This window comes from Chionomys nivalis, chromosome 7, assembly GCF_950005125.1.
Source record: "Chionomys nivalis chromosome 7, mChiNiv1.1, whole genome shotgun sequence".
NCBI lineage: Eukaryota > Metazoa > Chordata > Mammalia > Rodentia > Cricetidae > Chionomys > Chionomys nivalis.
Genome location: NC_080092.1, coordinates 6,460,022 through 6,487,996, shown reverse-complemented (window position 1 = coordinate 6,487,996; position 27,975 = coordinate 6,460,022). Strand labels below are relative to the sequence as shown.

General features: G+C 45.8%; 1 protein-coding gene across 4 annotated transcripts; it reads left to right on the top strand.

The window, feature by feature from the left end:
- Positions 1-437: 437 nt before the first annotated feature.
- Mettl22 (methyltransferase 22, Kin17 lysine) lies at positions 438-27,461 on the top strand. 4 transcript variants are annotated; one of them, XM_057776497.1, is made up of 11 exons: positions 438-523; positions 10,078-10,212; positions 13,161-13,374; positions 18,980-19,020; positions 19,109-19,253; positions 21,408-21,479; positions 21,957-22,010; positions 22,911-22,991; positions 24,194-24,296; positions 25,601-25,769; positions 27,352-27,461. In XM_057776497.1, the coding sequence occupies exons 2-11, from the start codon at positions 10,195-10,197 to the stop codon at positions 27,385-27,387; spliced, it is 933 nt and encodes a 310-aa protein (XP_057632480.1). In that variant the 5' UTR covers positions 438-523; positions 10,078-10,194; the 3' UTR covers positions 27,388-27,461. The 4 variants fall into 4 exon arrangements, with proteins under 4 accessions (XP_057632480.1, XP_057632479.1, XP_057632481.1 ...); XM_057776496.1 differs by having other exon boundaries at positions 13,012-13,374; XM_057776498.1 differs by having other exon boundaries at positions 453-519.
- The last annotated feature ends 514 nt before the right edge of the window (positions 27,462-27,975 follow it).

Genomic DNA, 27,975 nt, shown 5'->3' with positions numbered 1-27,975 from the left:
TGGGTCATTGAATATCTTTGTCCCTCTTCCTAATGTGGCCAAATTGAATAACGCTCCTTTTTCTGCTTTTGCCTATTGCTTCGTTGGCATAGTTAGGGGCAGTGGCCAAATCTAGCCCCAGCTCTGGTGCCTAAGCCCTGACCTTTAATGACTCTTCTCTGGTAATACCTAGAGCCAATTAACATTTTTCTTTCTTTTGTACTGGGCTTTCTACACCGCTGAGATCCTCGGCCCCATTTAAATTCTTTACGAGAGGGAGCCCCGACACCCAAGCTCAGATGCAGCTCCTCCATGCTGGCAGGGCATGTGAGCAACCCAACCAGATGACAGCTGTGTCTCCCGCTACAGCCACAGGGCTGGGCAGGGCTGGGCGAGAGCAGCAGGTGTTGACAAGCGGCCGTAGCCTGCGCATGCGTGACCCTAGCCGGCGCGTACCACGCCTGCGCAAACTGTCCTGTCATGGCGGCCTCCTGAGTCCTACGGCGTGGGATTTGCTTGGGTCTCCAGCCCAGGGCCGTGGTGGGTAAGCGCCTGGGAGAGGCGGCGGTACTGGGCAAGACCCAGGGAGCATCTTGGCTTTGGGAGCCAAGCTTCCACGACCTTAAAGCCTGAACCTCAATTCCGCCCTTAGCCTCAGTTTCCCCTTCTTGGATTCCGTACCAAGTGAGGCAATCCCACTTGTGGGATTCGGAAGGGAAGGAGAGGCCGGGTCGGTGTCTGGCTCCTCAGAAGGCGGGGGTACCTACGAGTCAGAGTGGCCGGCCGGGAAGGGAGGAGGTCCTTGAAGCCCCCCATCCCCGCGCGTGGCCAGCCTTTTCTCGCACCCCTGGCTCTGGGCGCTCTAGCTTCCTGGCTTTTCCTTATCCGGCTCCTAATTCTTGATTGTTCAGAGGGAGTGCCTCTCATCTGACGGGGAAGAGGGGAGCTCTTTCAACCCCACCCTCCGTGCACTCAGGAATAACACTGACTGCAAACCCTTAAAGAGTTCGTGGGAATCAGCCTCCGTGGTTTTCGGAGAGCCTAGAACACCTGATAGCTCCCCTACAGGAATGAATTTACAGCCTGCAACCTGGGTCTGCGATTTCAGCAGTTCCAGGAGGAACCAGAAACCCCTCCAGCCCTGGCATTCCCTGGTGGAAACTGCATCTGCTATTTCTAAGTAGAGAAATGACCCAAGGTCTTTAGCCATCTCCCCAGCATCCTCTTCTATGACCATGATACTAGAGGTATTTATTGTTCTCTGCTGAGCCCTGACAGGGGTGCTTGTCTCATTTAATCCTCTCACAGGCCCCAAAATAGACATGAATGCCGCCGCACTGCCAGAATGCTGATCCCAGGAGAGTCCCTTAAAGGAGCTTCTGACCTGGGCCTTCCTTCTCAAGCCACATTTCCTGGGAAGCCTGCTTAGTTTGAAACTTTGAAGTGGAAGAAACTGACTAGGAATTAGCAATAACTTTCTTTTCATCTCTCTGTAAAACTATTGGTCTTCGTATAATTCCCATTTTCAGAAAAAGAAATGAGCATTCATTTTCTGAGTTGTAATTTTTTTATTCCAGCAGAATTGCACCATAACAATACATTCTTTGATTCACGTTCAACATTGCCAAAGACAGCAGAGAGATTTTTAGCCAAAACACTTTAGACAGAGGGTTGTTCCCCCCACCAGAACTAGGGGAGCCAGTCTGCCTTGAACCAGTCGGTGGGTCAGGGCTGGACTGTGTTTCCTTGGCCTGCATCTTGTCTGAGTTTTGTTGCCAACAGTTTGATGGCTGAGCGCTTCTTCCATTTCATTCACATAAAATCGGCATCAGTTTGCCTGTCTCCCAGCCCCTGTTCACAGCATGCTTGCTTTGCTGGTTTATCGTGAAGGAAAGAGCTAGCTTGGAGAACAACTTCTGAGTGGTATCTTTGCCGTTCTCTGGCAGTCATCTGAATACAGGAGCTCCAGCTGTGGGTGATTGGTGCATGAAGACTTGTGAATTTGATAGTAAAATTAATTTTTTTTCTGTCTTCCAGTTTGAAAACATGGAGGTCCCAAAAGGTTTGATAACACACAGCTAGTACAGACCCCAGCCAGATAGGAACTGTGCCTGTAGTCAGCGGTTAAAGGTCAGGTTTGGGTCAAATACTGAAACCAACCTCAGAACCTGTTGTGATTGAAGGGCTCTGCTCAGCACTTCACCCCCTTCTCTCCCCATCCCCATACTCCTGAGGATGGGAATATGACTGGCAGAATAGGTCCAGAGAGCTAAATCGATTTTTTTTTCCCAAACCATATCCGGGAGGTGGGGGACCAGAGTTTATACCGAGTTGTCTAGCTTCAAAGCCCATCAAACTGGCACTGTTTAGTGCTCTGTGATGAGACAGTACAGTTGGCTGGAGGGAATCCTTTCTGTTTGCAACCTTTGTGCCTTGGATATGACTTTCTAAATTCTAATTGTGGTAAATAGTTATATAGGAACATGTTTCTCAGAGACAGATAGCAAAAGAATTCAGTAGTTAAATGTCATGCAGCTCACTCTTAAAGTTTGAGGAAGGGAAACCTAAATAGGTAGGTAGGCAGGCAGGCAGATAGGGAAACCTAGATAGATAGATAGATAGATAGATAGATAGATAGATAGATAGATAATATATTACAAGATAATACGTTAGATAGATGATTTCTTTTTTTCCTTGCTCGTTTTTTTTTTTATTAGTTTTATTGAGCTAAACATTTTTCTCTGCCCCCTCCCTTCCTCTCCCCTTCCCTTCAGCCCTCTCCCATGGTCCCTATGCTCCCAATTTACTCAGGAGATCTTGTCTTTTTCTACTTCCCATGTAGATTAGGTCCATGTATGTCTATGTCTCTTTTAGGGTCTCATTATTGTCTAGGTTCTCTGGAATTGTGATTTGTAGGCTGTTTTTTCTTTGCTTTATGTCTAAAAGCCACTTATGAGTGAGTACATATGATATTTGTCTTTCTTGGTCTGTGTTACCTCACTCAATATGATGTTTTCTAGATCCATCCATTTTCCCACAAATTTCAAGATGCCATTATTTTTTCTGCTGTGTAGTACTCCATTGTATAAATGTCCACATTTTCCTTATCCATTCTTCAGTCGAGGGACACTTAGGTTGTTTCTGGGTTCTGGCAATAAAAATCAATGCTGCCATGAACATAGTTGACCACATGTCCTTGTGGTATGATTGAGCATCCTTTGGATATATACCCAAAAGTGATATTGCTGGATCTTGAGGTAGGTTGTTTCCTAATTTTTTGAGAAATCGCCATACTGATTTTCAAAGCATTGCACTCCCACCAGCAATGGAGGAGTGTTCCCTTTACCCCACATCTTCTCCAGCCTAAGTTGTCATCAGTGTTTTTGATCTTGGCTATCCTTCAGGTGTAAGATGGAATTGTGTTGTTGTGGAGTTGTGTTGATTTGCATTTCTCTGATGGCTAAGGATGTTGAGCATTTCCCTAAGTGTCTTTTAGCCATTTTAGACTCCTCTGTTGAGAGTTCTCTATTTAGGTCTTTACTCAATTTTTTTATTGGATTATTTGTTCTTTTGATGACCAATTTCTTGAGTCCTTTGTATATTTTGGAGATCAGTCCTCTGTTCGATGTGGGTTGGTGAAGATCTTTTTCCATTCTGTAGGCTGCCATTTTGTCTTATTAACTGTGTCCTTTGCTTTACAGAAGCTTTTCAGTTTCAGGAGGTTCCATTTATTAATTGTTTCAGTGTTTGTGCTGCAGGTGTTATATTTAGGAAGTTATCTCTTGTGCCAATGCATTCAAGTGTACTTTTCACTTTCTTCTATGAGGTTCAGTGTGGCTGGCTTTACGTTGAGGTCTTTGATCCATTTGGACTTAAGTTTTGTCCATGGTGATAGATGGGACTATTTTCATTCTTCTACTTGTTGATAACCAGTTATGCCAGCACCATTTGTTAAATATACTTTCTTTTTTTCTATTTGATATTTTTTGTTTCTTTGTCAAAAATCAGGTATTTGTAGGTATGTGGATTAATATCTTGTTCTTTGATTCAGTTCCATTGGTTCTCCTGTCTGTTTTTATGTCAATACGAGGCTGTTTTCAGTACTGTAGCTCTGTAGTAGAGTTTGAAATCAGGGATTGTGATGCCTCCAGAAGTTCCTTTGTTGTACAGGATTGTTTTGGATATCCTGGGCTCTTTTCTTTTTCATAGGAAGTTGAGTATTGTTCTTTCAAGGTCTTTGAAGAATTTTGCTGGGATTTTGATGAGCATTGCATTGAATCTGTAGATTGCTTTTGGTAATATTGCCATTTTTACTATGTTAATTGTACCTAACCAAGAGTATGGGAGATCTTTCCACTTTCTGGTGTCTTCTTCAATTTTTTTTCTTCAAAGATTTAAAGTTCTTGTCATATAGGTCTTCCCCTTGTTTGGTTAGAGTTACTCCGAGATATTTCAAGTTATTTGTTGCTATTACAAAGGGTGATGTTTCTCTGATTTCTTTCTCAGTCCATATCATCTATGTAAAGGGGGGGGGCTCCTGATTTTTTTTTTTTTTTTTTTTTTTTTTTTTAGTGAATTTTGTATCCTGACACATTACTGAAAGTGTTTATGAGTTGTAGAAATTCCTGGTCTACAAGAGCTAGTTCCAGGACAGGAACCAAAAGCTACAGAGAAACCCTGTCTCGAAAAATAAAAAAAAAAGAAGAAAAGAAAAGAAAAATCAGAAAGAAAGGAAGGAAGGAAGGAAGGAAGGAAGGAAGGAAGGAAGGAAGGAAGGAAGGAAGGAGAGAGAGAGAGAGAGAGAGAGAGAGAGAGAGAGAGAGAGAGAGAGAGAGAGAAAGAAAGAAAGAAAGAAAGAAAGAAAGAAAGAAAGAAAGAAAGAAAGAAAGAAAGAAATTCCTTGGTAGAAATTTTGGGGTCGCTTATGTAAACTATCATATCATCAGCAAATAGTGAGAGTTTGACTTCTTTTCCAATTTGTATCCTCTTGATCTCCTTTTGTTGTCTTATTGCTCTAGCTAGAACCTCAAGAACTATATTTAATAGATATGGAGAGTGTGGACAACCTTGTCTTGTTTCTGATTTCAGTGGGATGGCTGGGAGTTTCCATTTTGTTTGAAGTTGTCTGTTGACTTGCTGTATATTGCCTTTATTATGTTTAGGTATATTCCTTCTATCCCTGCTCTCTCCAAGACCTTTATCATGAAGGGATGTTGTATTTTCTTGAGGGCCTTTTCAGCATCTAATGAGATGATCATGTAGTTTTTATTTTGTAGTTTGTTTATATGGTGGATTATGTTGACAGATTTTCGTACATTGAACCATCCCTGCATCTCTGGGATGAAGCTGACTTGATCATGTTGGATGATGGTTCTGGTGTGTTCTTGAATTTGATTTGCCAGTATTTTATTGAGTATCTTTGTGTCAATGTTCATGAGTGAGACTGGTCTATAATTCTCTTAGAAATGTCTTTATGTAATTTGGGTATCTGGTGTGTTCTTGAATTTGATTTGCCAGTATTTTATTGAGTATCTTTGTGTCAATGTTCATGAGTGAGACTGGTCTATAATTCTCTTAGAAATGTCTTTATGTAATTGGGGTATCAGGGTAATTGTAGCCTCATGAAAAGAGGCAATGTTACTTCTGTTTCTATTGTGTGGAACAATTTGAGGAGTATTGGTATTAGTTCTTCTTTGAAAATCTTATACATTTCTGCACTGAAACCATCTGATTCTGGGATTTTTTGGGGGGGGGAGACTTTTGATGACTGTTTCTATTTCTTTAGCAGTTATAGGTCTATTTAATTTGCCTATCTGGTCTTGATTTAATTTTGGTAAGTAATATTTATCCAGAAAGTTGTCCATTTCCTTTAAGTTTTCCATTTTTGTAGTGTACAGGTTTTTGAAATATGACCTGATGATTCTCTGGACTTCCTCTATCTCTGTTGTTATGTCCCCCTTTTCATTTCTGATTTTGTTAGTTTGGATACTCTCTCTCTGCCTTTTGGTTAGTTAATGTATTATGTTGATTTTCTCAAAGAACCAATTCTTCATCTCATTGATTCTTTGTATTGTTTTCTTTCTTTCTATTTTGTTGATTTCAGCTCTCAATTTGATTATTTCCTGCCATCTAGTTCTTTTGGGTGAGTTTGTGTCTTTTTGTTCTAAAGTTTTCAAATGTTCTGTTAATTCACTGGTGTCATATTTTTCCAGATTCTTTACGTAGGCATTTAGAGCTATGAACTTTCTTCTTAACACTGTTTTCATTGTGTTCCATAAATTTGGGTGTGTTGTTTGGTCATTTTCATTGAATTTTAGGAAGTGTTTAATTTCTTCCTTTATTTCTTCCTTGACCCATTGATGCTTCAGGTGAGCATTGTTTAATTTCCATGTGTTTGTAGGCTTTCTGGAATTAGTGTTGCTGTTGAATTCTAATTTTAAGCCATGGTGATCTGATAAGATACATGTTATTCCAATTCTTTTGTATCTCTTGAGGTTTATTTTGTTACCTAGTATGTGGTCAATATTTGAGAAGGTTCCATGAGGCGCTGAGAAGAAGGTATGTTCTTTTATGTTTGGATGGAATGTTCTATAGATGTCTGTTAAGTCCATTTGATTCATAACATCTGTTAGTTCCCTTATTTCTCTGTTAATTTTTTGTGTAACAGACCTGTCCAATGGTGAGAGTAGAGTGTTGAAGTCTCCCACTATTAGTCTGTGGGGTTTAATGTATGATTTAAGCTTTAGTAGTGTTTCTTTTACATATGAGGGCGCCCTTGTATTTGGGGCATAGATGTTCAGTATTGAGATTTCCTCTTGATGGATTTTTTCTCTGACTAATATGAAATATCTTTCTTTGTCTCTTTTGATTGATTTTAATTTGAAGTCTATTTTGTTAGATATTAGGATAGCTATATCAGCTTGTTTCTTAGTTCCATTTGATTGGAAAAATTTTTCCCAACCCTTTACTCTGAGGCGATGTCTGTCTTTGAGGTTGAGGTGTGTTTTTTGTATGCAGCAGATGGATAGATTCTGTTTTTGTATCCAATCTGTTCACCTGTTTCTTCTTATGGGTGAGTTGAGTCCGTTTACATTAAGGGATATTAATGACCAGTGATTGCCATCTCCTGTTAATTTAGTTTTCGTTGTTGGTGATGTTATTTTGTGTGTTTTCCCCTTCTTTGGGATTTGCTGCTGTAAGACCATCAATTGTCTGTGTTTTTGTTGATGTAACCAACTTCCTTGGGTTGGCGTTTTCCTTCTAGTACTTTGTGTAGGGCTGGATTTGAGGGTAGGTATTGGCTAAATCTGGTTCTGTCATGGAATATCTTGTTTTGTCCTTCTAAAGTGATTGAAAATTTTGCTGGGTATAGTAGTCTGGGCTGGCATCCACAGTCTCTTAAGGTCTGCGTAATGTTTAACCATGACCTTCTGGCTTTCATTGTTTCCATTGAGAAGTCAGGTGTAATTCTGATAGGTCTGCCTTTATATGTTGCTTGACCTTTTTCCTTTGCAGCTCTTAATATTCTTTCTTTACTCTGTATGTTTTGTGTTTTGATTATTATGTGGCAAGGGGACTCTTCTTTTTTTGATCCAGTTTATTTGTTGTTCTGTATGCTTCTTGTATCTTCATAAGCATATCTTTCTTTAGGTTGGGAAAGTTTTCTTCTATGATTTTGTTAAATATATTTTCTGTGCTTTTGAGTTGGATGACTTCTATCCCTGTTATTCTTAGGTTTTGTCTTTTCATGGTGTCCCCTATTTCCTGGATATTTTGTGTTACGCTTTTGTTAGATTTAATGTTTTCTTTGACTGATGAGTCTGTTTCCTATTGTATCTTCAGTGCTTGAGATTCTCTCTTTTATTGCTTATATTCTGTTGTTTATGCTTGCATTTGTGGTTCCTGATCATTTTTTTCATGATTTCTGTTTCTATAATTCCCTTGGCTTGTGCTTTCTTTATTGTCTCTATTTCAGTTTTCAAATCTCAAATAATTTCTTTCAAATGTTCCAATTTTTTGTTTGTCTTTTTCTCTATTTCTTTGAGAGAATTTTTAATTTCCTCTTTAAGGGCCTCAAACATTCTGTTAAAGTTTTTTTTTAGATCATTTTCTTCTGCTTCATCTGTATTTGGTTGTTCTAGTCTTGCTGTTGTAGAGTCACTAGTTTTTATTGGTGTCGTGTTGTTCTTTATGGTATTGCATGTGTTCTTACCTTGTCTACCCATCTTTTCCTCTGATTGGTATAGTTGGGGGCTCTCTGTGACTCTGGTGATCAATCTTCCAAGTGCCAGTAGATCCAAGGCTCAGATGGTTGCCCCTCATGGTGCAGCCATGGCCATAGTTCCAGTCACCCTGTTGGTCACTCTGTGTTCCTGGAGGTCACTTGGCACTCACTGGGTTTTGCTCTGCAATACCAGAGGTAGTTCAGGCCTGCTCCCACAGAGATTTCTTGTTTGGGGCTCTTTCTGCTGAGGTTGCTGCCTTGGGCCTGCTCTGACAGACTTCTTGTCTGAGACCTACTCCCTGAGCGGTTCCGTATTTGCACCCCAGACTGGCAGAGGTCTCTGGTTCTGGCCTATACCCTCAAGGTCCCAGACTGGCATCTGGACCATAGAGGTCCTGGCTCAAGCCTACACCCTTAGTGGTCCCAGCGTCATTCCTGGACCCACAGATGTCCTGGCTCAGGCCTACTTCCTCAGAGGTGCCAGACTCACACCCGGACCTACAGAAGTCTCTGGTTCTGGCCTACTCCCTCATAGGTTGCTCCCTTGTACCTGCTCCGGTGGAGTTCGCTGTCTCAGGCCTGCTCCGGTCTAGGTTGCTGGCTCAGTCCTGTTTCTGTACATGTCCCTGGTCTTGGTCCACTCCTGTGGAGGTCCCTTCTTTGTGCTTGGTCCCACAAAGGTTTCTGGCTCAGGCCTACTCCGTAGGAGGTCCCAGACTCATGCCCGGACCCGCAGAGGTCTCTGGTTCCTGCCTACCATAGATGGTTTCTTAAGTAGATGGTGTCTTTTAGATAGGCAGGTTTATATTATTAGATAGACGAATATATATTATTAGATAGATGGTCTCTATTGTTAGGTAGATGGTCTATTATTGTATAGTCTTTCTTATTAGATAAGTGATCCCTATTAGGTAGATGGTCTTCATTAGATAGATGGGTATATATTATTAGATGGTCTCTATTATTGGGAAGATGGTCTGTTTTTATGTATAGGGTCTTCATTATCAAACAGAAGGTCTCATTATTAAATAGATGGTCTTTAGAATTAGATATATATATTGTTAGATAGGTGGTCTCTACTACTAGATAGATGGTGTCTACTGCTAAGTAGACAGTCTGTATTATTAAATAGATGATCTTTTCTTAGGTAGATGGTCTCTGTCATTAGATAGATAGGGTGACTATACATGATAAGGTGCAGTTTTCCATCAATCCAGGTGATAGATATATGATTGTTTATTATGCTGTTTCCCCAGCTTGCTTTTTTTTGAGACAGGATTTCTCGGTATAGCCTTGGCTGTCCTGGAACTCACTATATAGACCAGGCTGACCTTGAACTCAGAGATCTGTCCACCTCTGCCTCCCAAGTGCTGGAATTAAAGGTGTGGGCTACCACACCTTTGCTCCCCAACTTTCTTGACTGAAAAATGCAGGTAGTTACAGACCTGTCATCCCACTAAGATCACAGATTCAGGGCTTGTCTGGACTGCAAAGTCAAGGCCCTCTGTCTCAAAATAGAAACAGGGCTGGCAATATAGTTCAGTGATGGATAGCTGGCCTAACTGGTGCAAGGCCATGGGCTCACTCCTCAGCACCTCAGATGAGAGAGGAGGGAGGGAGGGAAGGAGGGAAGGAGGGAGGGAGGGAGGGAGGGAGGGAGGGAGGGAGGGAGGGAGGGAGGGAAGGAAGGAAGGAAGGAAGGAAGGAAGGAAGGAAGGAAGGAAGGAAGGAAGGAAGGAAGGAAGGTGGGTAAAGGGTCTTGTCCCAGGAAGAGCTTCCCAGGCTCCCCTTGGCCTCCTGGTTAGATGATTCCTGTGTCCCCTCTAGGAGCCACCATTCTGAGGACCTGTTCTTCTCTCCCTTGACACCCCCAGGTACATCCCAGGAATAACATGGGCCAGCCATGGATGAAGTCACCTTCAAAAGTGACACTGTGCTGTCTGATGTCCACCTGTACACCCCCAACCAGAGACACCTCATGGTGCGGCTGAATGGCATGGGGCAACCAGGTAAGATCCAGGGCTGGGTGGAGCAGCCTGGTACCTGGAAGAGCTACTTTATCTTCTCTTTTTCTCCTGCTTCTTTGGGGGTAAAGACTGGGTTGTTTAGCTGTCATCTATTTTTTTTTTGTATTTTTTTTAGTTAAAAATTTATTGCAAAAAACTGACAAAAAAAATTCATACACCAAATTTGCCCAGACCCAAAGTCTATACATTTCAGTGAACTTTTATACAGTTAGCCATTTTGTATATTTCTATACAAAATAGCCATTCTGAAACTGTGGAGCTTCACATAGGATTTTATGGTTTCACTATCAAATGTGCACCCCCCCCGCCCCGTGCACTTATCTTCCACCCAAAACAAAACAAAAAATACATGGTACAATTTATACTAGAACAACAACAAACTTTGTTTTCTTTACTGAATCAAGTCAGCGTGTCACTTAAGTGTTCTTCTTCACTGAGCAGATGCTGTGCTTTCCTGAGAACCTGCTGAGTGTCACATCCTGACCTAACACAGAAATGCAGAAGTGCGTGAGCCCACAGTCTGTGCAGGGAAGGTGTGGAGGCTGTGTGCCACCATAGGCCCCAGACAGTCGCCTTCATCTTGTGCCTGGCTGCTCTGTTCCCTTCCTCCTCGACTTTCGTCTCTTCTCTGCACAGCCTTGCTGGCTTCTCATCCTGCAGCCAGCCATAGCTTTAAAAATGCAAACCCAGCCATAGCATTGCCCTAACTTGGATTCTTCCTTGGTCCCCCATGGCTCCAAGGAACATGGAACGTTCTGCTGAGCTTGTGTACCTTAGCCAGGGTGCCTAGCCTAGTCATCCCTGCCTGTTTGATCTCTATGGCCACCTTCACCTCTCTTCATCCCTCAAATTCTGCACCACCTTCCTCCTCCTCAGCCCTGACTCCTGGTGTGCCTTTGTAGGCCCCACAGCCACTTTCCCTAGTCAGTTACTCTGCATTCATTCATTGTGTGCTGTGATTATTAATAGCTGTCCCAATTTGGATAACACAGTATACCATGCACTGACAAACTGCAGGCTTTGTGACCAAACCTGGCCCTGCTCTGTTTTTATAAATAATGTTCTGTTGAAACACCACCAGGCCTGCATGTTGGTGGTGTGTTTTTATGACTACAGATAGTTGGGTAGTTGCAGTAGAGATCATATGGCTCAAAGAGCCTATGATATTTGCTTCTTGACCTGAAGAAAAGATTTGCTGGCCCCAGCCGTACATGGCTGCCACTTTGTGTCACAGTCTGCAATTATCTTGTTTATTTTGATGCACCCTAAGATGCCGCGTACTACTTTGTATGCCCAGCACCTAAAAGTCAATCTGTTTGTTGAGTAGGTAGGTGGAAAAATGAATAAATGGATAGATGAGATGAATAAGTAAATATATGGGTAGATGACGAAGTGGTGAGTGAGTGGATGGATGGGTGGATGGATGGATGGACGGGCAAATGGATAAATGAATAGGTCAAATGAATGAATGGACAAGGTGGGTAGATTAATTGATATATGGGTACGAGTGGCAGGTAAGCAGATGGACGGGCCATGGTGGATGGGTAAGATGCATGAATGTATGAGTAAGTGGATGATAGGAGGACATATGGGATGGATGGATGGATGGATGGATAGATGGATGGATGGATGATGGATGGATGATGGATGGATGGATGAATATGCGAGTGGTTGGGTGGGTGGTAGATGGATGTTTAAAACTTGATATAGGATATGGTACTGTAGGAGCCTGAAGGAGGTTCAGCTGACTGAGCACTAAAAGCTGGGAGGGATCTGTCTGAGGAGCTAAGGAAGGCATCCCAGGAAGAGGAAACGGCTGCACAAAGGCAGCGAGAACTGCCATCAGGTCTTCCCGTTGTCCCCTGCTCCTCAATGATGTTCATAGTTATTGTCCTGGAAAAAGGCGAGCCATTCCTAATGTAAAATCAGGTGAGGGAACAGAGGGGAAAGGCCTGGGGACTCTGAGCCAGCCTGTGTGCTCACTGGTGTTGGCCTTGACTGGCTTGCAGCAGATGCCGTTGTTCCTGGAATGCAAGCTTGGAAACAGGCTCAGAGCTAACAGGAGCTTGACCCAGCCTGGCACTAACCATCTGAAGTCCTCATTCTTTTTGTCTCTGGCACACCTCCCCGGCACATGCACTCTTGCTGAAATCCCTCTCAGTGACTTTCTGGCCATCAGTGGTGAGGAATAGTCCGTGTTCTTGCCCTGCCCTCCTGAGGAGGCTGCTGAAACACCAGGCAGCCAGGGTTTGTATCTTGCGTTGGCCACTTAACGAGCTTCACCCTCTGAGGCTCAGTGTCTGTGTGTATGACATGAGCTGGTATTCTATCTCCATAGTGACTCTGCGGTTAATCACATGACATAGGCCAGGTGCCTGCACAGACACTCACCAGATGATCAGTGCTGAGTCCAAGCAGCCCCTGCTGCTGCTTAGTCTATGCACCCCACCTGGCCTTTAAAAGCATCTCCGGTTGCAGGGTGTGTGGCACGGTTAGTCGAGTGCTTGCTTAGCACACACACAGCCCTAAGTTTGAACCCCAGCACCACATTAAACTGGGCATGATGGTGCTTGTGTAGGATCTAAACACTGGGTAGTAAAATCAGGAAGACCAGAATTTGAGACTCACGTTTGACTACATAATGAGTTTGAGGCTCGCTTGGGCCACAAGGTACTCTGTCTCAGAAAAAAACAAAGCATCTCCAGTTAGCTCCGACTTCTCAAGAAGAGGAACCAGGTGAGAGCCTTGGCATTGCTCACTTTGTTTTTGTCTCACTTGCAGTCTTCCTGTCCCAGTTCAAGCTCCTGTGGAGTCGGGACTCTTGGACACACTCAGGGCCTGAGGACAATGGTCCCAGAGATGTGTCCACACAGGAGACATCTCCTGCTGGGTCAGGAAGTGGCCACAGTCATGAGGATTTGTCCCTCCAGGCTGGGGATGACATCGCCATCCAAGAAGGGTTGAATGTTCCCCTGGACGAGGATGGGGATCTGGATGTGGTGCGAAGACCACGGGCTGCTTCTGATCCCGACCAAGCAGAGCCTGCAAGAGACAAGGTACATCCTATGATTCTAGCTCAGGAGGAAGATGACTTCGTGGGAGATGGAGTGCAAGAGAGCTGCCCTCATAGCATCATCAAAATCGGTAAATAAAGGTGTTGTTTTCTGGCCACCAAGGCAGTGTCACAGTGCCTATGGGGCACAGTACAGCTGTGGGTATTTTCAGCTCTGGGTTCACAGTGGCTCTAGTGAGCTGGGAACAGGCAATGCCGCAGCCAGCAGAGTCTGCTCCAGACCTGTAGGTCTTCTCTTGCCCTGCGGACAGAGTCCAGATGATAGCTTAATAACCTAAGATGACATGGTCCCCACTCACCTCTCACCACCATTGACCCTTACGACCCCAGACTTTTACATGTTCTCCTCCCCTCTGGGTCTCTGCTGGGCTGCACTTTCGTGCTTAGGTGCTTACTACCAACCTCTACATCTAGTACATTCTGAAGGGCCCCTGGTCTCAGCTCAGGTACCACTTCCTCCAGAAAGCTCTGCTCCTGCCTCCTAGTCCCCTGTTCTCTAACTCAGTGCACAGGAGTGGGGGTCAGGACAGAGTCTGGGATGCTTGACTGGGCTCAGTGGAAACTGGAAGCCATAGGAAGTGCAGCAACTAAAGTGGAGGAGAGAGGGCTGTCAGGTCACAGCAGCCTGGAGCGGGCCAGTCAGATGGGTTGGAAGCTGGCAGTGGTGGACAGTGAGAAGGAGAGGTGATAAGGCCCAAGTTAGGGGTTTTGACAGACACTCAGAACAACACTGTGAGTCCTACTGCCTGGGCACAACCGGCAGAACAAGGGTCTAAGGACCCCAGGTATTGTGTGGCACTATTTCTAGGAAGACACGAATAAATGTCTACTCATCCCAGATAGGGAACTAAAGACAATGACAGAGCAAAGTAAGGATGCCATCAAAGTCTAATTTAGTGAACCAATGAGTTTATAGAGTTTATTCAAGCGTGGGTGAGGGGTTACTACAGGAGCAGAAATGACTCCAGACAGCTGCAGCATGGAAGCCCATCCCACCACGGGTGGTGGCTCGCCAAAACTGCAACCCCAGAGCTCGCTGCACAGGACAGAATGCATGCTGTTTACCCGAGCGACAGCTGCCCGCCACCCCTTGGTCAAGCGCACTTCCTTTAACCTTTATTGTTTTCTATCCACTGTCTAATGCTTATTGCCTCTGCTATTTCTGGGACCACCAGGAATCAAGGCACACTTACTCCCAGAATCCACTAAAACCTGATGGAGGAAGGTTATCTGTCTATAGGTTACTTTCATTGGTTAATAAAGAAACTGCCTTGGCCCTTTGATAGAACACAAAATTAGGTAGGCAGAGTAGACGGAACAGAATGCTGGGAGAAAGAAGCCGAGTCAGGCAGACACCATAGCTCTCCTCTCCGAGATGGACGCGGGTTAGAATCTTTCCGGTAAGCTACCACCTCGTGGTGCTACACACATTAATAGAAATGGGTTCATCAAGATATGAGAGTTAGCCAGTAAGAGGCTGGAACTAATGGGCCAAGCAGTGTTTAAAAGAATACAGATTCTACAGCTGATAAACACCTTTAGTAATGTGGCAGGATACAAGATCAACTCCAAAAAATCAGTCGCCCTCTTATACACAAAGGATATGGAAGCAGAGAGGGAAATAAGAGAATCATCACCTTTCACGATAGCCACAAAAAGCATAAACTATCTTGGGGTAACTCTAACCAAGGAAGTGAAAGATCTATTTGACAAGAACTTTAAGGCATTGAAGAAAGAAATTGAAGAGGATACCAGAAAATGGAAGGATCTCCCTTGCTCCTGGATTGGGAGGATCAACATAGTAAAAATGGCAATTCTACCAAGGGCAATCTATAGATTCAATGCAATCCCTATTAAAATCCCATCAAAATTCTTCACAGATCTTGAAAGGACAATAATCAACTTTATATGGAGAAACAAAAAACCCAGGATAGCCAAAACAATCTTATATAATAAAGGAACTTCTGGAGGCATTACCATCCCTGACTTCAAACTCTATTACAGAGCTACAGTAATGAAAACAGCGTGGTACTGGCATAAAAACAGAGCAGTCGACCAATGGAATCGTATAGAAGACCCGGATTTTAACCCACAAACCTATGAACAACTAATTTTCGATAAAGGAGCTAAAAGTATACAATGGAAGAAAGAAAGCATCTTCAACAAATGGTGCTGGCACAATTGGATGTCAACCTGTAGAAGAATGAAAATAGACCCATATCTATCACCATGCACAAAACTCAAGTCCAAATGGATCAAAGACCTCAATATCAATCTGAACACACTGAACCTGATAGAAGAGAAAATGGGAAGTACCCTACAACATATGGGCACAGGAGATCGCTTCCTATGTATAACCCCAGCAGCACAGACATTAAGGGCAACATTGAATAAATGGGACCTCCTGAAACTGAGAAGCTTCTGTAAAGCAAAGGACACTGTCATTAAGACAAAAAGGCAGCCTACTGACTGGGAGAAGATCTTCACCAACCCCGCTACAGACAAAGGTCTGATCTCCAAAATATATAAAGAACTCAAGAAACTAGACTTTAAAAGGATAATTAACCCAATTAAAAAATGGGGCACTGAACTGAACAGAGAATTCTCATCAGAAGAAGTTAAAATGGCCAAAAGATACTTAAGGTCATGCTCAACCTCCTTAGCGATCAGAGAAATGCAAATCAAAACAACTTTGAGATATCATTTTACACCTGTCAGAATGGCTAAAATCAAAAACACCAAGGATAGCCTTTGCTGGAGAGGTTGTGGAGAAAGGGGTACCCTCATCCATTGCTGGTGGGACTGCAAACTTGTGCAACCACTTTGGAAATCAGTGTGGCGGTTTCTCAGAAAAATTGGGATCAACCTACCCCTGGACCCAGCAATACCACTCTTGGGAATATACCCAAGAGATGCCCTAGCATATGACAAAAGCATTTGTCCAACTATGTTCATAGCAGCATTATTTGTAATAGCCAGAACCTGGAAGCAACCTAGATGCCCTTCAATAGAAGAATGGATGAAGAAAGTGTGGAATATATATACATTAGAGTACTATTCTGCGGTAAAAAACAATGACTTCTCGAATTTTGCATGCAAATGGATGGAAATAGAAAATACGATCCTGAGTGAGGTAACCCAGACCCAAAAAGAAGATCATGGGATGTACTCACTCATAATTGGTTTCTAGCCATGGATAGGGGCCACTGAGTCTATAATTTGTGATCCTAAAGAAGCTAAACAAGAGGGTAAACCCAAGGAAAAACATATAGATATCCTCCCAGCTATGGGAAATAGACAAGATTGATGGGCAAAAAATGGGAATCTTGGGGGGTGGGGTGGGATGGGGATGAGGGGAGATGGGGAGAGAAAAGTGTGAAGGAGAGGATGAGGGGAACTGGGGGAATCGGGGTGATTGGGGGTAAAGGAAGGTTGGATGGGGGAGCAGGGAAACTCATACCTTAGTTAAGGGAGCCACCTAAGGGTTGGCAAGAGACTTGAACCTGGAATGGCTACCAGAAGCCCAGGGCAATGTCCCCAGTTAGCTCATTGGGGCACCTGAGCATAGGGAACCTGAAATGAACCTATCCTATAATCATACTGATGATTATCTTGCATATCGCCATAGAACCTTCATCTAGCGATGGATGGAGATAGAGACAGAGACCCACACTGGAGCACCGGACTGAGCTCCCAAGGTTATAATGAGGAGCAGAAGGAGAGAGAACATGAACAAGGAAGTCAGGACCATGAGGGGTGCACCCAACCACTGAGACAGGGGGGCCGATCTATTGGGAGCTCACCAAGGCCAGCTGGACTGCTACTGAAAAAAACATGGGATAAAACCGGACTCTCTTAATGTGGTGGACAATGAGAGCTGACGAGAGGCCAAGGAGAATGGCACAGGAACTTTCATCTGGCGATGGATCGAGAGAGAGACAGAGACCCAATTAGGATCAACCGTCTGAGCTCTTAAGGTCCAAATGAGGAGCAGAAGGAGGGAGAACATGAGCAAGGAAATCAGGACCACGAGGGGTGCACCCACCCACTGTGACAGTGGAACTGATCTATTGGGAGCTCTCCAAGGCCAGCTGGACTGGGACTGAATAAGCATGGATTGAAACTGGACTCTCTGAACAAGGCGGACAATGAAGGCTGATGAGAAGCCAAGGACAATGGCACTAGGTTTCGATCCTAATACATGAACTGGCTTTGTGGGAGCGTAGCCTGTTTGGATGTTCACCTTCCTGGACCTAGATAGAAGTGGGAGGACCTTGGTCTTCATGTAGAGCAGGGAATTTGGACTGCTCTTCAGTATCGAGAGGGAGGGGGAGTGGACTAGGGGGAGGAGAAGTGGAGTGGGGATAGGGGGAGGGGAGCGGGGGGAGGGGGCAATATGTGGGAGGAGGGGGAGGGAAATGGGAAACGGGGAGCAGTTGGAAATTTTAAGTAAAAAATAATAAAAAAAAAATAATAAAAAAAAAAAGAATACAGATTCCATTTAATTATTTTGGGTAAAGCTATCCGGAGGCTGGGAGCCAGGTGGCAGGACACAGCCTGCCACTCCATCTACAAAAACCCAAATATTTTTGACATTAACAGAAGACCAGCAAGTCTGCAATTTGACATGGGTCCTTTCAGCCTCCTGATTCTAGTTTGCTACCCATTGCTGACAAACACCATGAGCAAGAGCAGCTCAGGACAGAGGCTTTGTTTGGCTTCTGTGTCTGATCGCGGTCCTTCACTGAGGGAAATCACGGCGGGAACCATGGAGGACCCTGCTTATTTGGCTGCCTTTCTTGATTGTCTGTTGACGTGGTAAAACCCAGCCACGATAGGCAGCACTTCCCATAGGGGAACCAACCATTAAGTATAATTCCTCCATAGTCTGCGTCAGGCACTGCCTCCAGGTTCCTGTCTTATATGCCTACCCTGCCTCCCCCTCTTGATGGCCTGTCACAACAGAGACAGTATTCTGCAGTGTTTCTTTTTCTCCTTTGTCTCATGTTACCATTCCTTCCGGCCATCAGAATTTTGTTGAGATATTTTGGAATTCAGAGTGTATACCGACCACCACTCTTCTCATAAACTCCCCTCCCCCCCCCAGACAGAGTCCTCCGTGTAACAGCTCTGGCTGTCCTGGAAATTGCTTTGTAGACCAGGCTAGCCTCGAACTCACAGAGATCCACCTACCTCTGCCTTCCAAGTACTGGGAATAAGGTGTGTGCCACCACCACCTGACTTCTCATGAATTTCAGAAAAAGAAAAAAGAAATAAATTGAAACTTACTGTGTTAGCTTCTGGTGCAGTTGTAAGTATAAGAAAGCATTTTTGGAAGTAGCTGTAATTAGCATGTAAATCTATTTCAGTTTTAAAATGGCAGTTCATACAGTGTGATACATGTGTGGGCTTTAACTGGGTTTAGACCTGATGTGCCCCCTGGTCCCTGAGCCACAGGGCAGTCATCCAGTGACGTGAAAGGGGAATGGACCACATACCTGGCCTCAGTGATGCTCCCACTTGGCAGCATAGTCCATGCCTCTGCCTCTCTTGTGGTCATTTAACTCTGCCATTCATCCAGCCAGGCTGGCAGACTGCCACATTACCCCTCCCTCTGTCTTCTGTCCAGTTCCATTTCACCATGGATGTTTCTCTCTCGATTTCTGTCCTATACAGAGCATACCATGGCCACACCCCTGGAGGATGTAGGCAAGCAGGTGGGTAAGCCCTGTCCACTTCCTGTGGCCCCTGAGGGTCTCTCCAGAGCCTTAAGTCACCTGTGGTTCTGTGTCCTCTCTATTGCAGGTGTGGCGAGGCGCCCTGTTCCTGGCCGACTACATCCTGTTCCGAAGGGACCTCTTCCAGGGATGCACCGCGCTGGAGCTTGGGGCGGGCACGGGACTTGCCAGCATTGTGGCAGCCACCATGGCACACACCGTTTATTGTACAGGCAATGACTCTCTGTCTGGATAAGGGACCGGTGGGCTCCATACTGTGTACCATCTGTAAAACTGAACTAGGTCATCAGGAGCTGGACACTGCTGCTTCTCAGTCCCCCAACTTCCCCCACAGTGTCACCCTAGAGCCACAAGACCACTGGGCATGCAGTGTGAGGTGTCCTTTCCCTGTTCACCATCCGAGGGAGAGCAAACATCCCGAGAAACCCCCAAGCTGTCCTCTTTGTAGGCATCACACACTAGTTTATCATTTGTATCTGATGATAGAAACAGGACTTGTTCTTAGGATAGAGTATAAAACAGAAAATGAAAAGAGTATAAAACAGAAAATGAAAATCACCCGTGATGCCGGGCAGTGGTGGTGCACGCCTTTAATCCCAGCACTCGGGAGGCAGAGACAGGTGGATCTCTGTGAGTTCGAGGCCAGCCTGGTCTACAAGAGCTAGTTCCAGGACAGGAACCAAAAGCTACGGAGAAACCCTGTCTCGAAAAATCAAAAAAAAAAAAAAAAGAAAGAAAATCACCCGTGTTACAATCCCCAGCGTGGCTCCGCAGTTTGCAGTGTATTGGACACTGCTGTGGGCACGCGCACTTCCAGAGCACAGGCAGCAAGCCCTGACCCCACACGCATGTGGATATGTGCACACTTGTGCTTTTATGTCACAGTCTATAGTCTCTTGTAATTGTCTTTCTTCTTTTCTTTTTTATTTTTTTTTAAAGGTTTTTGGGTTTTTATTTTCAAGACAGGGTTTCTCTGTGTAGCTCTGGCTGTCCTGGAACTTGCTTAAACTCACAAAGATCCTCCTGCCTGTGCCTCCCAGTTGCGGGGATTAAAGGTGTGCGCCACCACTGCCCAGCGTAATTTGTTATCTTTTTACTCTTACATGTTTTCCTTTTTTTAAAGATTTTTGTTTATTTATTTGTCTTTTGACTTTTGAGGCAGTCTCACTATGTTTCCCAGTTGACCTGGAACTCTTCTGCCTCTGCCTCCCAAAGTGCTGGAATAAAGGTGTGCTCTATCATGCCCAACTTACATTATGTACACTGGAGTATGTGCATATGAGGACAGGTGCCCTCAGAGGGCATCAGAGCCCCTGGAGCTGGAATTGCAATTGATTGTGAGCCATCATATATGAGTGCTGAGAACGAAACTTGAGTCCTCCACAAGAATAGTGTGGTGGGCTGGAGAGATGGCTCAGAGGTTGAGAGCACTGACTGCTCTTCAGAGGACTCAATTCCCAGCACCGACATGGCAACTCACAACTGTAACTCCAAAATCTGACACCCTCACACGGACATATATGCAGGCAAAACACTAATGCACATAAAATATAAATAAATAAACCTAAAAAAAAGAAAGAACAGTGTGGCATCTCAACCTTGGAGCCATCTTTCCATCACCTTTTAGTGCATACTCTTAAGGAATAACTGAAATCTCTGTAAATAGTCACTATATACTAAGAGTATGAATATAATATAAATAGTTACTATATAGTATGAGTATGAACATAGTGCAGTTACTATGCACTAAGTATGAATAGAGTATAGTTACTCTATACTATGAATATGAACATAGTGTAGTTACTGTATACTATAAGTATGAATAGAGCATAAAGAGTTGCTATATACTATGAGTATGAACATAGTATAGTTACTATACACTAAAGTATGAATAGAGCATAAAGAGTTACTGTATACTATGTGAGTGCACACACTCATACACACATAGAGCCAAAATCTTGAGAAATATTTCTTCAAGGACATGTTCCTGTGTCCTTAAGAATTATTCTGAGTGTGACTTTTAATAGCTCGAGCATTTTTATCATGTTGTTTAGCCCTCGCCAGGCAATCTAATGGCCCTGTGCTTTCTCACATTTGGCAGCTGCAGCGATGAGCACCTTTGTGTCTCATCTGATAATTACAGTGATGAGCTGATCCTGTGTGTGGCAAACTGATTACTGTTTTAACGTTTAAATTTGAAATTACATCAGAATCGCACAGAAGTTCCTAAAATAATCCAGAACTTGTCATCCAGCTTCCAGAGATGCTAACACTTTAAATAACCATAGCTCGGCGGTCCATGGATAACGATGGAGAGGAGTATCTTAACAGCCCATGTGTCATTGTGCCCCCTTCTGTCATTCTAGATGTCGGCACGGACCTCCTGGCCATGTGCCAACGAAATGTTGCCCTCAACAGTCATCTGACTGCCACTGGAGGTGAGAGCCAGAATTGGGTGGGGGGAGGGTTGGGGGCAGGCAACACTGTCACCCAGTGGCACAGTGTTGGGGTGGTTTTCCTTTGCACCAGAGGAAGGGAAGATGCAGCTGTTTCCTTGGAACATAGATGGCCTGGCCTTGGGCATAGTGAACCCCTCCTGACATCCTTGGGCTGACAGACAAATCCGTGCCCTCCTCCATGCGTTTGACTTGTCCCGTTTGTGACGCCCTAATCTCAGTCTCGAGTCCTCTGCTGACCTGCCAGCCCCTGTCTCCAGGGGTGGGCCGGGACTGATAGATGTTTATATCCCCTGTGTCTAAAGTCACTGGCACTGAGCACTGAGAGTATGTGGGAAGAGGGAGCTGACAGAGGAACTGGGGAAGATAGCTGCCTGGTTAGATGGTGAGGATTATGGGAGAGTCGGGTGCTTTTCCCCACTTGTGTTCAGTTCGGGAGTTCTGTCTGCTTTTTTGCAGGTGGCGTGATTAAGGTCAAGGAGCTGGACTGGCTGAAAGACAACCTCTGCACAGGTGTGTGCTTCCTGCAGCGTCACCTCGGTTCAGGGTCTCCTCTATGGTGCCCAGAGGTCTCAGCTCTGGGGCCTAAATGAGCCACAAGTACAGCCGCCTCCACAGTTGCTTCCCTCCACAGGCTTCTGACTGCATGCTGCTGTCGTACCTCCTGGGGTCACGGGGGGGGGGGGGGGGGGGGGTCAGCTCTGTGTGAGTGGAGACTAGTGCTCAAGATGCCAGGCTGCGATCCCAGGTCTCTGACCTCTGGGTCTTAACTGCTTTCCAGAAAGCCCAGTGAGTGAGTGGCTGGGAGAGTTTAGATTTGGTTTTCCTGTCAATAAGGAAGCTCTGTCACCTCTCTAACACTCTGCTGTGAGTCTTTGACTCTTGACCTTCCCAGCCATCTTCTGAGAAAGGTCTTAGTCGCCTTTCTGTAAACACAAAAACTGGAAGCAGAGTGATGTGACCTCTCTCATGGTCTCACACAGTAAATTTGGGTGGCGGTAGACAGAATTTTCTCACAGAGCTCCTGACCAAGTGGCAAGTAAGGACAGAGCCCACTTGCCCCTCATTGGTGGGAAGGGTGCCCTTTAACTGTGTGGCTGTCCCTAAGGTGCAAGACATCCTGACTCCAGCCCCCCCCCTTTCCTTCTTTCTTTCTTTTTTCTTTTTAAACAAAGCCTCATTGGGTGGCAGTGGCTGGCCAGAAACTCAATATATAGGTATATAGACTATGCTGGCCTTGAACTCACAAAGGCCTGCCTGCCTCTGCTTCCTGAGTGCTGGAATTACCAGGGTGTACCACCACACCCAGCTCAGCCTTGTCTCTTGTCTTGAAGCTTCCTTTGATCAGTTTCCAGTAAGAACTGGTGGCCACCAGAGGAAGGAATGGCCACTCAGTCTTCTCTTCTTTGCTAGATCCCAAAGTTCCCTTCAGCTGGTCGGAGGAGGACATCAGTGACTTGTACGATCACACCACTGTGCTGTTTGCAGCTGAAGGTGAGTGGTTCTCTGTCATCCTGTGACATAGTATCCCCTCGTTCAGAGGGCATAAACTCCTTGTACTCACAGATAAGCAGTAGGGAAACCAGGAATGTTAAACATGCAGGGTTAGCTCCTCAACAGAGAGCCATAAAGCTGTTTTCTGCCCAGAAACCTGGAGTGGATACAGTTAACAGCCTGCTGATCTGTTCTGTCTGTGGGCCAGGCCACACCCGAATCCCCCAAACTGTTCTGTTTACCCCTGGCTCTCTCTTGCTTCCTAGACCCTTATCTTGAGCTTTGTTTCTCAGTCCGTAGAACCCATCCGCAGAGATGATGTCACATGTCCAGACCTCCCCTGGGCCCCTACGCTGTAGAGCCGTTCTCCTGACGAGTACTTGGTCACATGCACTTTGCAAAGATTTCGATGTGTTCACTCCTTAAGCTTCATTGTGATGACTGTCTCCAGGAAACCTTTTCTCAAAGTTGTACTGGGCTTAAATATGTCTAAAGTAGCCTGTCCACAGTCAGACTCAAGGATATGAACCAACGTTGGCTACTGAGTTGTGTGGAAATGGATTTCCTTCTTGCCTCATACGGATGTTACTTTGCCAGTCCTGGTGTTTGAAGAGACCCCCCTCCAAATCCTCACCTGCTCTGAATGATTTCTTCAGAGAGATGTCAAATTAGTACCTGAGAGGCACCAGCAGCCCCAAGAGTGACGCACTCAGCTTCATCTTGCTAAGTAAGATGGGAGCTACTCATAGATGGACAGTGGCCAGCTGTCTTTCCCCCAAAGTCGCTACCCCACCTTACCAAGCTCCTGTTTTGTGCAATTGTCAGTCCACAGCAGAACCAACAAAGACCTGTCTTCAGATAATTGCCCAATGTCCAAGCAGTAGAGGTGACTTTAGGCTCAGGTGCACGCTCACACGGTACGTGTAAACAATGCTGGGAAAGTCAAATAATCATCCTTGTCCTTGGGAAGGTCTCAGCAAACACCGCCCACCTAAGGAGGCTGACTGATTTGCTGTGATCTGCCGTGTGGAACATTAATGGCGCTTACTGTGAGAGACTGCAGCTAGGATGTAGAGAACTAGTCTCCCAACACTCTTAGAACCATCCGTGAAGCTCCTTTCCAGAACATTCTTCCACAGCTGCTACTGTGTGGGCAGTAACCTCTGAAGGCACACCTTTTCCCCACATACTTCTTTCCCTAGTGTTCTACGATGATGACTTAACCGACGCCCTGTTTAGCACGCTCTCCCGACTCGTCCACAGACTGAAAAATGCCTGCACTGCCATCCTGTCAGTGGAGAAAAGGTGAGCTCTGCTGCCCCAGCTGCACCCTCACCGTGGGGTCCCTGCACCTGTGCCCACTGCGTGCTGGGTCGGGCACACCCTCATATCACCCCATATCTGTGCCCGCTGTGTGCTGGACTGGGCACACCCTCATATCATCCTGCACCTGTGCCCACTGTGTGCTGGGCTGGGCACACCCTCATATCACCCCGTATCTGTGCCCGCTGTGTGCTGGGCTGGGCACACCCTCATATCACGCTGTATCTGTGCCCGCTGTGTGCTGGGCACACCCTCATATCACCCTGTATCTTTGCCCGCTGTGTGCTGGGCTGGGCACACCCTCATCTCATCCCTCTTTTAGTCTGTGCTAAACTCCTGCCAGACATGACCAGCATGGCCCCATTTTCACATGGAGAGACGCTAGGTGCTGTCTCCAAGCCACAGTGAGGTAGTGCCAGATGAGGACCTGCCTGAAACCAGGCCCCTCACCACTTGCCCCACTTCCTGTCGTTTGCACATACTAAGGCCGTGTCATCAAGGCCTGCCATTAGTACTACTTACACTTGGTTTTTCTGTGTTCCTATGTCTTCAATAAAACTTAAATATGAGGAAAAAATGAAATGGTTAGTAAAAATAGAAATGAAAGAATTTCTTTGTGGAAGCCACATGTCCCCTCGTATTGTCTTTGTGCCCTCTGCTAGGACCTCTGCAGAGTATCTCTGTTTCAGCTCTGCCTCTTCCACATCAGTAACACCAACTTCCTCCTTCACATAGTGTCCCATAAAAGCAAGGGCCCATCTTTTGTTCCTGCCTCCATAGACTGTGAACAAGAGACTTAGGGCAGGCTGGAAAAGCTGAGTTCTGTAAATGACATTTTAGAGTTATTGTGTGCCTGGGCATAGTGGCTCACAGCTGTAATCCCAGCACTTGGGAGATGGTTGCAGAAGGATCAGAAATCAAGGCCAGCTTTGGCTACATAGCAAACCTGGACTACCATGATACCATACCCTGTCTCAAACAAAAATAACAACAAATCTGCCTTGGAATCTGTTTGCAACAATTCAAGATGTGTATCTGCCTTTCCAGGGTGTTGCCTTGGCAGGTGACCTCAGCTCCCTGTGGCCACATCTGAGAGTAGAGCCAATAACCATTCCAGAAAACCAGGCTTCCATGCAGGAATTCCTCTGGAAGGGATTTGCTCAAAGGCTGGTGCAGAACAGACACTAACTCCAGACTCGCCAGGCACCAAGTGGGAAGCGAGCTGTGAGGCTGCAGCAGAGCCCTTCCTGGTCGTGATGAGTGTGTTGCCGCTGCTCAATCCACAGGTTCAACTTCACCCTGAGACACTTGGACGTCACATGTGAAGCCTACGATCACTTCCGTGCCTCCCTGGACTCCCTGGAGAAGCTGGCTGGTGGCAGACTGCGCTTCATGGTGGAGCCTGTGGAAGCCTCCTTCCCGCAGCTGCTCACATACGAGCGCATCCGGCAGCTGGTAGATGCAGCCCCATGAGGGCGGTGGGAAACCAAGCTCTGGGCCAGCCTGACTGTCCTTTCCATGGTCTCCCAGGAGAGGCTGCAGGTTTAACATGGTCTGTGATCCCTGAGCCAGCCCATTCTGACCAGTCACCCGGCCAGAGCAGTTCTGTGGCTTCTCATGTTCTTTCTCTGTGGGCAACTAAGACTCCAGAGGAAGCTAGGGGGCAGTTATCGGTTACTTTCCTCCTTGCTGAGGTAAAGTGTATGACCAAAGCAACATCAAGAGGAAGGTTTCTTCTGGGTCACATTTCAAGAGGGTTCAGCTACCATGTAAGGGACAACTAGGCCACAAGAGCAGGAGGTAGCTTGTCACATTGCACCCACCTTAGGAAGCAGTGCACAGGAAGTGGGGCCAGCCTGCCCACTTCCTCTTCCTCCTGCAAGGCTCTTCCTCCTCAAGGTTTCAAACCCTTCCTGACCAGTGCCTCCAGGTGGGAAGCAAGGATTCGGACCCAGGATCCTGTAGGAGACATTCCAAATTCAAGCCCTAACAAAACAGAAGGTCATTTGGGAAGCAGTAAATCGGAGGAAGGTTCTGAGAGTTCTGCAGATGGAAAGGCAGGCCCGGGTGGTACCTGATGAGAGCATGGGAGGAAGAGAGGCTGGGATTTGGTCCCTGTTTGAGGGAAGTCATAACCGCGGGAGTGTGAGTCAGTTGGTCACGTGCACCCACAGTCAGAAAGCAGAGAGGTGAACGCGGTGCTCAGCTGGCTTCCTCCTTTTTAAGTCAAGGGCCCCAGCCCATGGTACAGTGCCACCCACATTTAGGATGGGTCTTCCTACCTTAACTAACCCAGTCCAGAAACTCCATCACAGATATGCGCAGAGGTTTGTCTCCCAGGTGATTCTAGATCCTGTCAACTGACAGCGTTAACCATCTTACTAATGGCTGCATCTGCTCTGTGGAGATGCTGCTGCTTCTCTGGCCAGTCACGGAGGCTCATACCAGGCCGTTGATCATCCTCCTGCAGTTGTAACCACATGCGCTTAGTGCCACACACCTTTTGTCCACTGCCCCAGTTAATGCACCCAGCCAGGAACTGGCAGATCTGGGACGCCATCTTTAGCCAAGGAACCTGCTATTACGGCTTTTAAACCCAGCACTTAGAGTAAATTTCAAAACTCAAAATTACCCTGAAAATTACCAGGAGCTGGATTCACAGACGTCCATCCGGTGTCTTTTGTTCTCTTTGCCTTATGGGTGTGGAGATCAGGCCTCATTCTCAGGAGAGGGGAAAGTGGGGGCAGAGGGAAGGGCCCAGCTCTCTCGTGCTCCTTCCTTTCTTCCTTCTCAGGAAATGGAGCTGCAGAGCACAGTAGTTAAGGTCCCCAAAATGGCAAGACTATGGCCACTTGCTGCTATTCCTTCAGTCCCTTGTGACCATGTGGCAAACCAGTATCCCTTCGGCTAGTTCTAGACTTGGTCCACACAGCCACCATGCCACCATGTAAAGGCCAGAGCCTCAAGGCAGGAAGGGGCCCCCATTCCTGGTTCTGCTTTGTGAGTCCTCAGGCGCTGTCATCTCTGTGTGTTGCAGGAGCTCTGGAAGATCAGAGTGGAACCAGCAGCATGAGCCACCTCCGAAAGGCGTGACCTCTTGACTGTCGTTTAATTTGTTTCCAATAAAAACAAACCCTCGTGTACTGAGATGCTGTCATTTTAAACACAGAAAGTGGCCCTTGCATGAACCAAGCTGATTTCCTAGGATCCATCACTGCCTGCAGCAATAGTCCCAAAATATTGTTGCTCAGAGTGTGGTAGCTTGGCTGTCTCATGCCTGTCACACAGCTCCCGAGTGCTCCTGAGCCACTTGGTCAAAGTAAGCAAATGTTCTGTCAGGCTGCACTCTGGTTATTTCCTGTGGGGATGGGGCCGTGACCATGTCACCACTTTTCCACACTTCCTCTGCTAGTTGGACTAGGCACTTGCCCAGCATGTGTGAAATCCTGTGTTCCACTGGAAATTATATAGAGGTGGACTGAGATCTAGCTCAGTTAGTGGGAGACTTGTCTAGCAGATACACAGACCCCTGGAATTCATCCCTAGCACCACATAAAATGGATGTGGCAGTACATAGCTGTAATACCAGTGTTAAGAGGTACCCACCAGAGAAGACTACTCAGACACAGGTTCAGGCCAATAGAAAGTCTTAATTAACCAG

What these genes read in the sequence shown, in the direction of transcription:
- Mettl22 (XM_057776496.1), top strand. Translation starts at nt 10,107, where the DNA reads ATGGATGAAGTCACCTTCAAAAGTGACACTGTGCTGTCTGATGTCCAC. An exon ending in TCATAGCATCATCAAAATCG is followed by an intron (nt 13,375 to 18,979) that starts GTAAATAAAGGT and finishes TGTCCTATACAG; the next exon opens with AGCATACCATGGCCACACCC. An exon ending in ACACACCGTTTATTGTACAG is followed by an intron (nt 19,254 to 21,407) that starts GCAATGACTCTC and finishes CTGTCATTCTAG; the next exon opens with ATGTCGGCACGGACCTCCTG.